Consider the following 15,543-nt stretch of genomic DNA (forward strand, 5'->3'; position numbering starts at 1 on the left):
ATTATTTTCAAACTGCACTGTGTTTTTCCTTGTGGTGCTGGCCTGAATTGCAAATAATAATTTTGTAAGATTTAAAAAATGTCATAATATGACTTTAAAACTGTGGATTCTATAACCTGAGATTGTCTTTAATCAAATAACATATAAATGATATTTTAGTACATTTCTCGAGGTACCAAATAAAAATATTTTTTGTGGGCAATACTTGTAACATAATTCCTTTATTAGGTAAACATTTCATGTATCTGTTAAAAGGTATAGATGTTGGATGTGTTACCCTGGTGTGAGGCTCGCCCTTTCCCTCTCTCTCCCTGAACACAAGTTCCTCCCCCTACCTTTTCTCTCCTTATTTATCTGACACAATTGACTCCTGGCCAAATGGGTTATCTTTGTCCTTTCCTTGAGTTGCCCCTGAATTCCTGCCTGCTCCTAGTCTTGGAAAGGCTGGACTGTGTGGGGATATGGACAATGAACCTCAGAAGCTTTTTTTAATCTTGAAGAGCCAGCTCTTCCCTTATCAGCTTCCCCTGGAGGTCTCCCATAGAGGCCTCCAAGCAGAGAGTTCCAGCATCTTGCCCTTTCCTGGGGAGCCTCTGAATGTTTTGAGGGAAGGGGAAAAAAGCAGAGAGGCGGAGAGGAGGATGGGACGAAGGGCTGCACTGTGATCATAGGACATCCGTTATAATTTAAGACTGAGGTACTGTATTGACTAAGGGCCCTTGACAGCTGTGAAATATAAACCCCAAGTCTCTAGGCTTCTCTGAAATTTGTATTGATTATAGCAACCTTAGATATTTTTCTTTAGTTATACATAGACATGATATGAACATTAAAAGTGTCCCATTACATGGTAAAGTACCCACTACATGGGTAATACTTTAATGTTGAAATATACATGAGCAGAAAGTGTACAAAAAAGTAATAAGCAATTGTTGGATACATTGAAGTGGAAAAATACGGGAATTCAACCTTTCTCATGTTCAAGAAAACTGCACATTTCACGTTACAGTGGAAAAGTGCTTAGCTGTCCAAAATTTATTTTCTTTTAAAATACCTTCTTAAGAATTCTGTGAAAAAAGTAGGCTGATTATTTCAATATTTGCAAAATTTTGACTTCATCTAAATAACGAATCAAAATTTTCTTCATGGTCTGATTTATTCTTAGAGGATGATGATGTGTTTGCTCCATACTTTTTATAAGTAAAAAGACATTAGGTTTATGCTTTTTAAATTTTTCAAACACTGCTTTGTTTGCAAAAATATATAAAATTTTTAAGTTTTTGCTGAAATTCCAGTTAACAGATGGTGTAATATTAGTTTTAGGTGTAGAATATAGTGATTCAGCACTTACCTACAACAGTTGTGCTCATCACAGTAACTGGCCTGCTCCTCAGTCCCCATCGCCTGTTTAACCCCTCCCTCCTCCCACCTCCCCGCTGGTTACTATCAGTTTGCTCTCTGTAGTTAAGAGTTGGTTTCTTGGTTTGCCTCTCCTTCTCTTTTTATTCCCCTTCGATCCTTAGTTTTGTTTCTCAAATTCCACATGAGTGAAATCATATGGTATTTCTCTAACTTGTTTAGCATATACTCTCTAGTTCTATCTATATCCTTGCAAATGGCAAGATTTCATTCTTTTTTTATGGTTGAGTAATATTCCATTGTACACATATGCACACCCCATCTTCTTTATCCATTTGTCAGTCACAGGACACTTGGGCTCTTTCCATAATTTGACTATTGTGGATAATGCTGCTATAAATATCAGGGGGCATGTGTCCCTTTGAATCAGGATTTTTCTATCCTTTGGGTAGATACCTAGTCATACAGTTGCTGGGTTGTAGGGTAGTTTTTTTTTTTTTTTTTAAAGATTTTATTTATTTATTTGACAGAGATCACAAGTAGGCAGAGAGGCAGGCAGAGAGAGAGGGGGAAGCAGGCTCTCTGCTGAGCAGAGAGCCCGATATGGGGCTCGATCCCAGGATCCCGGGATCATGACCTGAGCCAAAGGCAGAGGCTTTAACCCACTGAACCATCCAGGCGCCCCTGGGTAGTTCTATTTTTAACTTTCTAAGGAGCCTCCGTACTGTTTTCCAGAGTGGCTGTACCCATTTGTATTGCCACCAACACTGCAAGTTTCCTCTTTCTCCACATCCTTGCCAACACTTATATATTCTTGTGTTGCTGATTTTAGCCATTCTGACAGATGATGTGAGGTGATATCTCTTTGTAGTTTTGTTTTATATTTCCCTGATGAGTGATGTTGAATATCTTTTCATGTATCTATTGTCCATCTGGATGTCTTCTTTGCAAAAATGTCTATTCATGACCTCTGCCCATGAAAAACTATATTTTGAGCTATAACTTTTGCTAGTTGATTAAAAAAAAAGTTTGAGAATAATGATGTAGATTTTTGTGTTGCAATCCTTCTGTAATTATCATTATTCTTACCCTAAGGATGTTTTTTGGAACTTCTTGGATTGAGACTTAATTGTCTGTACGTTGTAAATTTCACATGCTTGGTCTGTGTTAATACATGAGAGTTAATGTATGAGAGTTAATACACTCTCATGTTTTCTGAAATCAGATTTGTGTGTTTTATTTAGATATTATGTAACCTCAAGGCAGTTTTAAACTGATGCCTAATGATTGTGGTTTTCTTTTGAATTGAGTTCTATAATGACCTGTAGTTAGTCTGTTGTAGTAAGTCTGTGACGAATTTCAAGAATTGGATTTTTAAAAAAACATTTTATGAAATGATAGTCCATTTATGGTGTGTAATTATTTTTTGGTGTGGCTGCCTTCTCTAAGTAACAGTTAAGTATAGATCCTAAAGGGAGACCATTAACATTAATTAACCTTTATAACACGGCTTTTCTTGGAAATTTTAGGGATTAAAACATATATGAAAAAAATAACATCTGTAGGCATGCTGAAGATCCACTTTAATAATCAGAGTTTTTTTTTTTTTTTTGCCACTTGGTGTTTTACTTAATATTATTTTTGAGATTTGTCCACATTGATGCACATATTTTATGCAATGACTGTTACATATTATTTTATTAAAAATAACAATCTACAGTTTATTCCCTTACTAGGTTGTTGACATGTTTTTTCTATCACAAGTGAAAAATGTGATTACTTTTAAGGACTTTAAGAAACAAATGTGCACATAAAGTTTCCTGGGAGGAACGACCATTTTTTTTCCTCTAATAAAATAATGATTTGTTCATTCTTACTGAGTGTTTATATTGTGAAGGGTACTTTTTAAATGTTTTAAAAGCATTTTCTCATGAGTACTCATAATATTCCTAGGAAGCAGGCCCTGTTTTATTCCCCTTCAATAAATGAGGAAACCAGGCTCAGGACTCTTAGATAACTTGACCAAAGTCACGAAAGTGTAATTAACAAGAGAAGACGGTAACTACTGCCTTTCTGTATGGGTTTTTAATTTTTGTAAATCAACCATGCTTTATATTTCAAATTTAAAAGCAGTCTACAGTTTTTAGGACAAATGGTGGGTTATCAACAGGGCAGAAAGAGACAGAAATGAGGAAAGAGTGTGAGCTTTGCTTCTTCTTAGCTGTGGGAGGTGGGCTGGAAGAGCCTCCTTTCTTTATTGGTGAGATTAAGCACCAGGTCCTATGTCACAGGGCTGTTATGAGGATGAAAGATGAGATGCAGATATATAGATTCCTAACATAATGCTTTGGGCATAATAAGTATTAGAATATAAAATAGCTTGTGATAATTTATTCATAGATAAATGAGAATATACAGATAACTGATTTTCAAAACAACTTTTTTTCTGTATTGAGCTAATCTTTCATCAACAGTAGATCAAATGAAGTTGGTTGATTTGGTAATTGTTTGCAGGTGGATATTTAGTATAAGAATTAAAATCGCAAACATTCTTCTTTATATTTCATATGGCTAATAGTAAAACCAGCAAAATATACTTTAAAACACCCCTAGTAGATAAACTTAAAATTATTCTAATTCCTTTTTAAGTGTGTTTTCTGTATATGTAAAATATGTTAGCTTTTCATTAATTTTATTAAATATTACATGTATATATAATTTTCTTTTTTGGTTTTTGTATTTAAGACACATTTGTATACTCAAAGGTTGCAAAGATTTTCTTGTGTGTATTTCCAGGTGTTTTAGAGCTTTAGCAGTGACCTGTAGTTCTAAACACTATTTCAAGTTAATTTTAGTATATAGTATGAAGTAATGGTTGGTATTCACATATTTTTTTCCATTTTCCCATTTTTCCATTGAGATAACCATTTGTTCCTGCAACACTTGTTGAAAAGACTGTCCTTTCCCTATTGAATTGCCTTGATTTCTTGTTCAAAAACTGATAGACCATAGATGTGTGGGAGATATGTGGTATTTTTATTCTGTTCCATTAATTTATGTTCTTATCCTTTTACCAATAACACATTGGTTTGATTGCTATAGGTTTAGATTAAATATTGGAACTATATAAATCTCCCAGTTTGTTCTTTTAAATATTTATTTGGACCATTCCAGGTTATTTATATGTGCATGTAAATTTTAGAATCACCCTGTCAATTTCTAGGTAAAAGCTCACTGAAATTTTGTTTGAGCTTATGTTGACTGTATATATCAATATTTGTAGAATTGATATCTTAATAATATTGAGTCTTCCAGTCCATTAACATGGTATATCTATTCATTTTGGTCTTCAGTTTTTCAATGTTATATGGTTTTCAGTATATAGATCAAAGCAGATCATGTCTTGACCTATTTACCCCTTAGTATTTCGTGTTATGGGTGTTACTATAAAAATTGTATTTCAAACTATTTTTCCAGTTGCTCAGTGCTAGTATTTAGAAATACTATTGAATTTGTTAATATTTTACCCTTCCTGTGGGACGTTGCTAGACTTTCTTGTTAATTTGGGAATCTTTTTGGTAGGTCCCTTAAGATTTTCTACTTAATAGATACCTTCTGCTTGTAAGAGATTTTCCTTTCCAAAGTGCATGCCTTTTCTTTCTTTCACTTACATTGCACTGGTGGGGACCTCTGAAATAATGTGAATGTTAAGTGGTGAGAGCAGACCTCCTTGTCTTTCTCTCAATCTTAAGAAAAACCATTCAGGCTTTCACATGAAGTATGGTGTAGGTTTTCCATAAATGCCATTTACTAGGTTGAGGGGTTTTCTTCTATTCCAAGTTTACTGAGAGTCTTTATTGTAAATGGTTGTTGAATCATGTCATTGGTTTCCTGGATCTATTGTTATGACAATGTGATTTTTCTCTTTGATTTTCTTCATTTGGTGAATTACATTGATTTTTCCCATGTTAAATCAGCTTTGGTCTCCTAGGCCAAATCTCATCTGGTTATAATATATTATTTGTATAGTAATAATATATAATAATATATTATTTGTATATATTATTTGTATTGGTTGATTTGATTTGCTAATAATTTGTTAATGAGTTTTGCACCTGAATTCATGAGGCATATTTCTCTAACAGTTATCTGTAGTTTTGTCTTTGACTGGCTTTGTATCTGTAGTATTGACCTTATGGAATGAATTGGGAAATAGTCTCTCCTTCCCTATTTTTTGAAAAAGTTCGTATAGAATTGCTATTATTTCTTCTGAAATGTTTGGTGGAATTCACCAGTGAAATGTCTCAGCCTAGAGTTTTTTGTGGGTAGGTGACTAGTTACTAGATTCAGTTTCTCTAATAGATACAGGGATATTAAGATTTTTGTATTCTTTATTATATTTGATAAATTATGTCTCAGAGAATTTTCCAATTTCATCTAAGTTGTTGAATTTATTGGCATAAAGTTTTTTTTTTTCCTAATAATCTATAAGTATTCCTTTAATGTTTGTAGCATTTGTAGTGCTGTCCTCTTTTGTTCCTGATACTGGTAGTTTCTGTCTTGCTTTTATTTTCCTTCCCTGAGGTTTATCAATTTTATTGCTGTTTTTGAAAAACCAGCTTTAGTTACAATGATTTTAAAATTTTGTCTATATTTTATTTCACTGATTTCTATTCTTTTTTTTTTTTTTCTTTTTATATCCTTGCTTGTAGTTTCTTGGGCAGATAGATGTTTAAGAGCTATTAAGGACACTCTCTTGATCCTTGCATTTATATGGAAAAATAGAACTCTTGCATATAGTAGTGGGTATTTATTGCAATTGTTTCCAGAATGTTTTCTTTCTCTGTCATTATTACTATGTTGGATTCTAATTAATTTACCTGAAATCTTTTTCTCCCAGGGCAGCAAATTTTTTGAGAAAAGTCTTAATGTATTTTCATACTTTTCTCATATACTCAAAAAGCCAACAAATTTTTGACTCAATGTTGTAAAGCTAATGACCAAAAAAACCTACATAAATACTGAAATCTAGTTAGAAAATTAGTTTCTTACAAGTGTATGGCTAGCAGTTTTGAAATTCCTATGTGCATCCTAGCATTGGGCAACCATATTCATTTACTTTTGGGAATTATAAATGTGGGAGGCAAATGCTTATAAAATCCAATGAAGTCTCATTAAGGCTACTTAAAAAAACATTTATGGAATTTAGCCATTCTGTTTAATTAAAATCAAATTTGTTTTTCAATAGAAGTATTTTTTTCTATCCAGAAGAATGTATGTTTCTATAATTAATCCTTTACTCAGATAGTAATTTACCTATTTTTGCTTATCTGTTTTAATTTATCTATTTTCCCCCTTTGCTTTAAGCTATTTCCGTGAGAGAAGAAATGTTGCTACCTCAACTGGTAAGTCTGTGACACAGGAAAGTGAATCTCCACATTTAAAGTCTTTGTAAATTAGCACTCATTTTACAGTCCCAACTGTGTCAAAATTGTGATTTAAAAAAAAGCAGCTCACTTGTGGAGTAGGGAATAATGGGAATAATTGTCTGCTAGGGTTCATAATACATCGGATGCTTTTAAAGGTGAGTGAATAAAAGACAGTAATTTGTACTCAGATTCCTGAAAACCTGTACATACTAATGTAAAAAGATTTTTTTGCACCAGACTTCATTTATCATTAGCCACAGTGGAAGGTATTTAACTAAATTAAGTGGTTTCTTTCCATAGATTTATGGAAAGTAATTTTTCCATGGTAACTGGAAAGGGCTGACATTATTTTGGTAAATTGATTATTGACAGGGCTTTTCTTTCTTTTTGAAAATTCTGCTTGTAGAAGTTCAGGAACATTCTTCATAATAATAAGATGGCAAACACTTGGTTAATGACCCTGTAAAAAAATTTGCTATAACAAAATGTAAGTGTTGAGAATTCTTTCTTGTAGATCTGTGTAATTCAAGGACAGTGGAAATTTTCTTGAAATAACTTATTTACAGATGTGTTAGTGGCTGTGATGTTAGATCATATTAAGTGGATTCTGGTATTTTGAATGATATAATAACTAACTGTTATATTAGTGAAATTCTAATAATTAAGTTGTTGAAAATTATACATCTAATACTTATTTTCTGCCATAAGTACTATTCTCTTATTTAGGAATTAACATTATAAATGGCATTTTGACTATTTGCATCATATGTGGGAAATGTGCTTAGTTATATTAATGTGGATCTTAGAGGTTAGCAAGGACATATATGACACATCACACTTTAGGAAACAATAATGTGTCTTCGTGGTGAAGTGAGAGGCATATGCAGTGAATTCTATATCAAGAAGACCATAGGAGGAATTGATTGGAGGGTGAAAATCATAAGCATAATTTTGGACTCTCAGAATAAAGCTTAAGTTGTGATATTGTTATAAAATAATTAAACACTTGCTTTTAAAAAAAATATTTCACATTATTCACATCTTTTCATTCTTATCCTATCATTCCCCCAAAAGATTCAAATGAGGAAAATTCATCTTCCATTTTTCCTTATGGAGAGACCTTTCTCATCCAGAGACTAGAAAATTTCAAGGTTAGTCCCATACATTTACATTTTTTTTTCCATATTCAAGTCTTTGCTTTTCTGTCTATATTTGCCTCTTCATTTATTTCTTTAAGGTGTTTGAAAAATGAGTTATATTGAAGAAAGACAGTAAAATTCTGTCAAAAAATTCTGTTAAGTAAAATCCTGGTAAATGTGTATCTTTAAATATATTTTGCAAAAACATGTTCAGTTTCAGGAATACAGAAGGGTGGGTTTTCAGAATTTCCCAACTTTTAGGTTTTTCCAAAAGATAAGTTACTTTAAAGACAAACCCCCAGAGAAAGCAAAAGCAAACAAACAAAAATCCCCTCAATTTTGCATTGCCTTTTACCCAAATGTCTACTTCCAACTATTTATACATCTTACTCAGTTTATCACTTAACCTTTCCTCTTGTGCTCTTGTTGTATTTTATTTCTTGGTTCCAATAAAAGAAGTTGGAAGACAAAAAGTGGCAAAGTAAAAGTGAATAAATTTTGTTCTTGGGTGGCATTTTCTGTTTTTCTTGGTTGAAATGATGAATTAAAATATAATATTGAAAAAGACATCAAAAGACTTCTTTTAATTAGTCTCCCTAATTAAGTTGTTTTTACTGAAAATTGATCTAAGCAGTTAGACATTTGTATAAAAAAACTAAACTCAGATATTGTGGATATTTTTAGACTATTGCTAGCCTAATAAAAGTGTATATAAAAAATCCTAAAAAATATATATATATGTATTTTAATAGAAGAGGTCTATAAAGAATGAATTTTGGACACATGAAGAAACACTCAAAGGGGAAACAACTACTGAAAGAAACTCTTTTGTCATCAAATCAAGGTATGAGGTCATGATTGATACTGATTAATCCTTTTGAATAAAATGTTATGAGTGTTGACTTCCTGCTCATACTATATTTGTAAGAAAATGGTTTACATTGATATGTTCAAATCTTTCCAAACGTTTTAGTAATGGCACGTATTTTAATAATTGAATTTAGAATCTCTAAACCGGGCATATAGTGACATTCGGTGGCACTTTATATTCGTTTTCCTAACTGAAACCACTTTTTCTGTCCCAAAGTGGCAGATATGTTGTGGTGCTCTCCAACTGCACATTAAAGATGGCAAGTTATGTTACTATGAAGGAGAAAGGGGTGGTGCAAAAAATATAAAAATGCGGTGCAGCATTTTTATAAATATAATGTAATCTATCCTTCTTATTAGATGTATAGCATTGACAAGTGGCTTGACAATAATCCAGTTATTTGGATCACACATGAAATTAAACAGTGAGGCACCAACTTAAATTTTAGTGTTCTCAGCTTTGTTAAGACTCCATGTACGACCTCATTACCTAATGTTCATTTTATTTTTGATTTTTATTCTTCCCTTTCCAAGGCTGACATCGTTGTGGGTTTTTTGTTTTTTGTTTTTAAGAGGAGAAGGGGTGGTGGAGAGAGAGGGAGTTGGGAGGAGAGAATCTTAAGCTGGCTCCACCCCCAGTGCAGAGCCTGATGTGGGGGGTTCAGTGTCATGACCCTGAGATCATGACCTGAGCTGAAATCAGGAGTTGGATGCTTAACCAGCTGAGCCACCCAGGGGTCCCAGTTGTAGGTTTTCTTAAGTCAAAACTAAATAATTGAAGACCAGAATGGTGTAATTTGAGCTCTATGCATATCTATTCCATCGATTAGCAAAAATGTCTTTGTAATGAATTTTTTTTGTAAGATTTTATTTATTTGACAGAGATCACAAGTAGGCAGAGAGGCAGGCAGAGAGAGAGGAGGAAGCAGGCTCCCTGCTGAGCAGAGAGCCTGATGTGGGACTTGATCCCAGGACCCTGGGATCATGACCCGAGCCAAAGGCAGAGGCTTTAACCTACTGAGCCACCCAGGTGCCCTTGTAATGAGTTTTATTACACATAAATGACTGAGTGAATCTGTTTTGTTATTCCTTAAGTCTTTAGCAATATGCTTAGTTATTACGAATGTCTTCTGGTGAATATTATAGGTTATACAGCTTTTACCTTCTGATTGTCTCCTGACTCTTTCTCATTTTCTGGCCAACAGTGTGGTGCAGTTTTTTCTCATTAGTGTTGCAAAATAATACAGAAGCTTTCACCAGCTGAATGTACTCACTATTTTCTGACATTATGATGGAACATAGGATTCTTGGAATTGAATAGCAGAGAGCCAGCAAAGGGCAACCAGTTTGGAAGTAAGATCTGCAGATAGATGAGGTGGTGGTTCACGACGTTGCCTGGGGACTAGACCTTGGGCCGGCTCCATAAGGGTGTTGGTGAAGATATGAAATTGTGATGCAGGGAGTATGGTCAGTCTCAACCCTTACTACCAGTCTGCACCCAGCCCCCTAGAATAAACAGATCAGATTACTGACACGTAAGAAAAACGGTACTACTTCTAGCAGTGTTCAAATATGTCAGTGTAATAAGAGAGTTCTATTTAATTTTTCCAAAAGAATTTAAGAAAATTATCAGATGGATTAATTGAACGCCCAAGACTTTTCTGACCTTAAATTTCTGTGATTTCAGGGTGCCTGGGTGGCTTATTCAGTTAAGCATCAGTCTCTTGGTTTTGGCTCAGGTGGTGATCTCAGTGTCCTGGGATTAAGCCCCACCTGGAGCCCCGAGCTCAGTGGAGAGTCTGCTTCTCCCTTTTTTCCTTCCCCTCCCCCTGCTCACATGTGTGCGTGTGTGCACTTGGGCACGTGTGTGCTCTCTCTTTTTCTCTTAAAATAAGTCTTAAAAAAAAAAATTCTGTGATTTGTTGTTTATAAATTTGCAAAGTAACCAGTGGCTTAAATGACATATGGCACTTCGAAATATTAAGACCATTTGTTTCCCTTTAGCATATATGATAACAGGAAGGATAATATAAGTGAAGACAAAGTGGAAGATATTTGGATACCTCGAGAGGACAAAAATAACCTTCCAGTAGACTCTGCTTCAGAATCAGAATATTCAACAGTAGAAGAATGCTTTCAGAGTTTAAGAAGAAAAAACTCAAAGGCATCTAAATCTAGGACTCAGAAAGCATTGACTATGGACCCCGTCAGTAGGCACAGTTATCCATTAAGCTCAACAAGTGGAAATGCTGAGTCCTCGATCGTTTCCTCAAATGCAATATCTCCCTATGCCTGTTTTTATGGATCCTCTGCAAGGAAGGTTAAATCGGGATGGCTAGACAAACTGTCTCCTCAAGGGTATGTCGTTATTAATTTTAACCCTCTAAGTAGCCTAAGTTCAAGTTTATCCATTTCTAAACTTGCTGGGTTGCTGCTACTCCTCACCCCTACCCTTCCTCCATGCATACAGACACAGTTTTTAGGGACTTTCAGTGAACTTTTGCAAATGCTGTTCTTCAGACCTGAGGAGGAACATGTGCGATATATTATATGGAATGCTGGGATAAGGTTCCGAATAGCAAGTTGAAACTGAAGTTTGCAGTTTCACATCTACATCCTTCATGTTAGTTTCTAACTTTACACTGACGTGCACTGTGTCCCAATTTGTAGCAAAGAAAAACAACAGAGACTGAGTTGGTATTACTGGGCCCACGCTGTTTGGCTTTTGCTCATATTATAACAGTGTTCTGTTTGGGAATACAAGTCTTAATTGTAGTTAGGGAAAGTACATCATTGTTAGATTTCGGGCTTCACTGTTATTGATATATTGTTTTGATTTTTGTATGTTGCACAGAAGGTCAGAGTCCTTGAATATTCTACTTTTAAAACAGATTTATCATTTCAGATGTTTACAAGGAAACTTCTGTCCCTTAAGGTTTCACAGTACTGAAAATACTTGGGGGAGGGATTATGTTTAATTAGAATTGTTTTCTGGCATCCTGATTTTTGAATGTCCTTTTGAAATATTTACTTGAAATATTCCTCATGAATTATTAAGTTATTTTGGGATGAAATATATTTTTGTTTCAGTAGTTAATATAATGAGACCCTGCAACGTGCTGGTTTTCTTTATTTCCCCCCAAAATGTGCATCATTTCTAGAAAGACTTTGTTGGACCTAAAATAAATTTTATTAGCAGGAAATCACCAGAAGAAACATTAGTTGACTAGTGGGGAACAGATTTTACGTTTCTGAAGAAAGTGGAAAAAAAAAATCCCAACTTTTTAAGTATATTTTATGGTTACAAATTATATGGTAAAAACTTTATACCGTTGCTTTCTTTTAGCAAATTAGGTGTTGAATAAACTGAAACAGAATACTTTTTAGTACAAGTTATCTTATCTCCTTTCTGGTTACATTAGGGTGACAATGTAGTCAACGAGGCCTACTTTTCATCAGTCATCAGTATTACTGGTAACTACATAGTCTAATAGCAAAGGTATGAGTAAGCACTCTAAGGTACACACAGGTGACATGAAACAGCGAGTTTGAATATTCTCGAATCTTTCATTTCTGTATAGTTTAAGTGTTTAGGGAAATCCTAGTGCTCTCTCCGCTTATACTGGAAGATTTAGCAGATTCTGGGTACAGAGCCCCCAGCAGCTGTGGTTTCCTGCATGATCTCTGATGGTACCTCATTCTCTGCAGGGTTGATCTGTTTATGCTCCAGGCACACTGAAAAAGCTTTAACATCATTGGCTACCTCTGGGACATTTAGAACATTTTTCCTCTCTATTTATCAGAACTCAGACTTGCCATCCTTCCTGTTCTGAATCTGCCTAAGGTTAGATGCAGTAAGTTGTCTAGATTTATGTTTTTCCATTTTAGGGGAAATGATTGAGTTTTCTGCCTTAACAGTTTTTCTCCTGGATACCAGGATGAGCAAAGATCACAAATTAAAGGAACTTGTTATATCACCAAGAGGTTAAATTCTTCTACAGGATTTTATTGCTATGACTTGAAAAGAAGTATGTTACTGGCCAAGAAGCATGTATTATTTATTATAAGTAGAATTGGAATTTCTCCTTTTCCTAATTGGACTCTGTAGGCTATTGTTAAGGGTGTTTAAGATGCTCATTAATTAGACAAAGTGATGCTTGCCCCCTCCTTAAGCAGAGGTTACTGGGCTTTATTGAACTCATGGTCATATGTCTGTTTGGTGCTGGGGCACTCTGTAGATGGCATTCTGAACTCCAGAGAGAAGGTATTAGCAAACTTTTTCTGTAAAGGATCAGATAAAATACATTTTAATCTGGGTACAGCCTCTGTAGGATATCTGTGGGAAATCAGCAACTGAGCAGTTGTGGCTTGAAAGTAGCCACAGAGAATATATAAACCAATGAATGAGGCTGCGTTTCAATAAGACTTTATTTATAAACACATGATGGGCCAGATTTGGCCTGTAGGCCATAGAGGCATAAAACAGATTAGAGAATTAACTAGAACCTTATACCAGCTTCTTTTTTCCCCCCTGGGCTCCAAGTAGAAAATTTTAACTGGATAGATCACAAAATAGGGAAACTGCTTTCTATTATTCTAATAAAGATAGAAGTTCTGAGAAGCAGGAGCCCTTTTTGGGGACCTGTGCCCTTGTCATTCTTTGTCCTGCAATGCTCTTCCCCACAGAGCAACGTGGCTTCTACCCTTCCTCCCTCAAGTTCTTGCTGTTATGTGTCCTTTGCACTGAAGTCCTGAACACTAAAGTTAAAATTATCACTACCTCTCTCCTTCTATGACCCTATCACTCCTTTAATTACTTTATTTTTCTCTGTGGGGCTCACATGCTAGATGATTTACGTACACTCCATGGGGATAGTCGTCTGTGTTGGTTTTTGTTTATTGTGATATCCTCAGCAGCTAGAATGTAGACTGGCACGTGGCAGATGCTTTTAGTATTTGTTGTTGAATGAAATCAGTGAGAAAACAAGTGTTAGATATGTTTTTTCTTTAAATTTTTTAAAAATAGTTTTTTATGCATAGGGATTTTATAATAAGAACTGAACTGCAGGGGTGCCTGGGTGGCTCAGTGAGTTAAGCTGCTGCCTTCGGCTCGGGTCATGATCTCTGGGTCCTGGAATCGAGTCCCGCATCGGGCTCTCTGCTCAGCAGGGAGCCTGCTTCCCTCTCTCTCTCTCTCTCTCTGCCTGCCTCTCTGTCTACTTGTGATCTCTCTCTCTCTGTCAAATAAATAAATAAATAAATAAATAAATAAGTAGTCTTTAAGAACTGAACTGCAAATAGTATGTTGGTTGAAGATCTGGACGTGCATTGACAGCACTGGTATACAGTAACAGTGCAGTGGGCTCTCAGCGTTCTTTTTAGGATTCTCTTTCCCTCTTAAAGGCACATGTTTTTTCAAAACACAGTTGGAAAACAAAGAGCCATACTCACTTATCCTTCTCCAAATAGTGTTTAAAACTGTCCTCAATCGGGCGGGACATTAAACAAAATAATCAAATTTATAATCTGGGTTTATTTCACATGACTGTCTATTTGCTTTTGCAGTGCAAATGCCACTCCTGAATCAGTGCATAGTATGTGAAAAAATGTCTAGTATTTAGTAAGAGAGTAATTGTAACATCATGCAATTAAAGAAACACTAGGACATTTATAGTTGGGCTTAAAGTTATGAACATTTACTTAGCTATTGGTATGATCTAATTATAACATAGCCTGATACTATCAAATTCAAAAATTGTATGGAGGAAACCCAATAAAATGTAGACCTTGGGTTTGTCATTAGTGTTTCAAACAGGTCAAGCCGATGAAAAACTTAATAAATGGTACCTGTTTAACAGAAAAACAAAACAAAACAGAAAAACAAAACAGAACTCACTGGGTTTTGAGGATAAAAAAGCAAGTCTTTTTCCGTCCCTTTTCCTGACTATAACTGATAAGTTGAAAGTCCTCACCCAATGTGAGTGGATGCAAATATGAGACTGGATAGAATTTATTCCAGCATTTCCTGAGTATGTAACTCAGAGGAAGCATTGTGCAGGCTGCTGTGACGAGAGGCGAGCAGGTTGCTGTGACGAGAGGCGAGCATCCCTTCTAGGAGGTGCACATGGTGAAATACCCAAACATATCTGCAACAAAGGAACCTTTTTGACATTTTTAACTTTCTATTTTCTAAAGTTAATGTGTGTGTTCAGTATAATGCACCATGAATTTTGTAAACATTGCAATGTATCTCAAGGAATTCATATTTTACTTGAGAATATGTTTTGTGACCTTATTTCTTATTCAGCAGAATTCCTCTTTAACAAATTATTAACTTTTTCCCCATGGAGAGGCATTGTGTGGTAATCTGAGCCTAGAACAGCAGAAGCTGAGCATGTGAGGCTAACTCAGCAATTTGGATATAGAATGTGCTTAAGAATTTGTGGAGTAATACAAATATATGCAAGATATGTGTGTTCCTTGTCTTTTTTGTGTCTTCCATTTCGGGCAGAAAAACGGAAGCAAAAAAAAAAAAAAAAATACCGAGTCTAGTAATTGGTGCAGAAAAGTCCTCAAGAGTATAGAATTGTGAAGTTACAAAGGGGCTGAGAAAACATTTCTTCAAAGATCTTCTAGAAAGGGGAATTAGCAATTCAGTTGACCTTTGGAAATGGATAAGATTTTAACTAGCATTTTTAGAAGAAATACTTTTCTCGCTAGAGGGAGTGAGTGAAAGGGCACTGACA

The 15,543-nt window shown here is 35.0% G+C and overlaps 1 protein-coding gene across 2 annotated transcripts in view; it reads left to right on the forward strand.

Moving 5' to 3' along the window:
• The window catches only part of LOC111149134 (ArfGAP with RhoGAP domain, ankyrin repeat and PH domain 2), a 185,229-nt gene that overhangs the window by 16,356 nt on the left and 153,330 nt on the right, over positions 1-15,543 (forward strand). Inside the window, exons 3-6 of one of the 2 annotated variants that reach the window (XM_022506074.1) lie at positions 6,727-6,764; positions 7,863-7,939; positions 8,680-8,771; positions 10,802-11,155. In XM_022506074.1, the coding sequence (XP_022361782.1) occupies positions 6,727-6,764; positions 7,863-7,939; positions 8,680-8,771; positions 10,802-11,155 (561 nt within the window). Of the gene's footprint in view, positions 1-6,726; positions 6,786-7,862; positions 7,940-8,679; positions 8,772-10,801; positions 11,156-15,543 lie in introns of both variants that reach the window. The other variant, XM_022506073.1, reaches the window with a different exon arrangement.

Source organism: Enhydra lutris, unplaced genomic scaffold (assembly GCF_002288905.1).
Source record: "Enhydra lutris kenyoni isolate GAN:26980312 unplaced genomic scaffold, ASM228890v2 scaffoldscaffold21, whole genome shotgun sequence".
NCBI classification, from domain to species: Eukaryota; Metazoa; Chordata; class Mammalia; order Carnivora; family Mustelidae; genus Enhydra; species Enhydra lutris.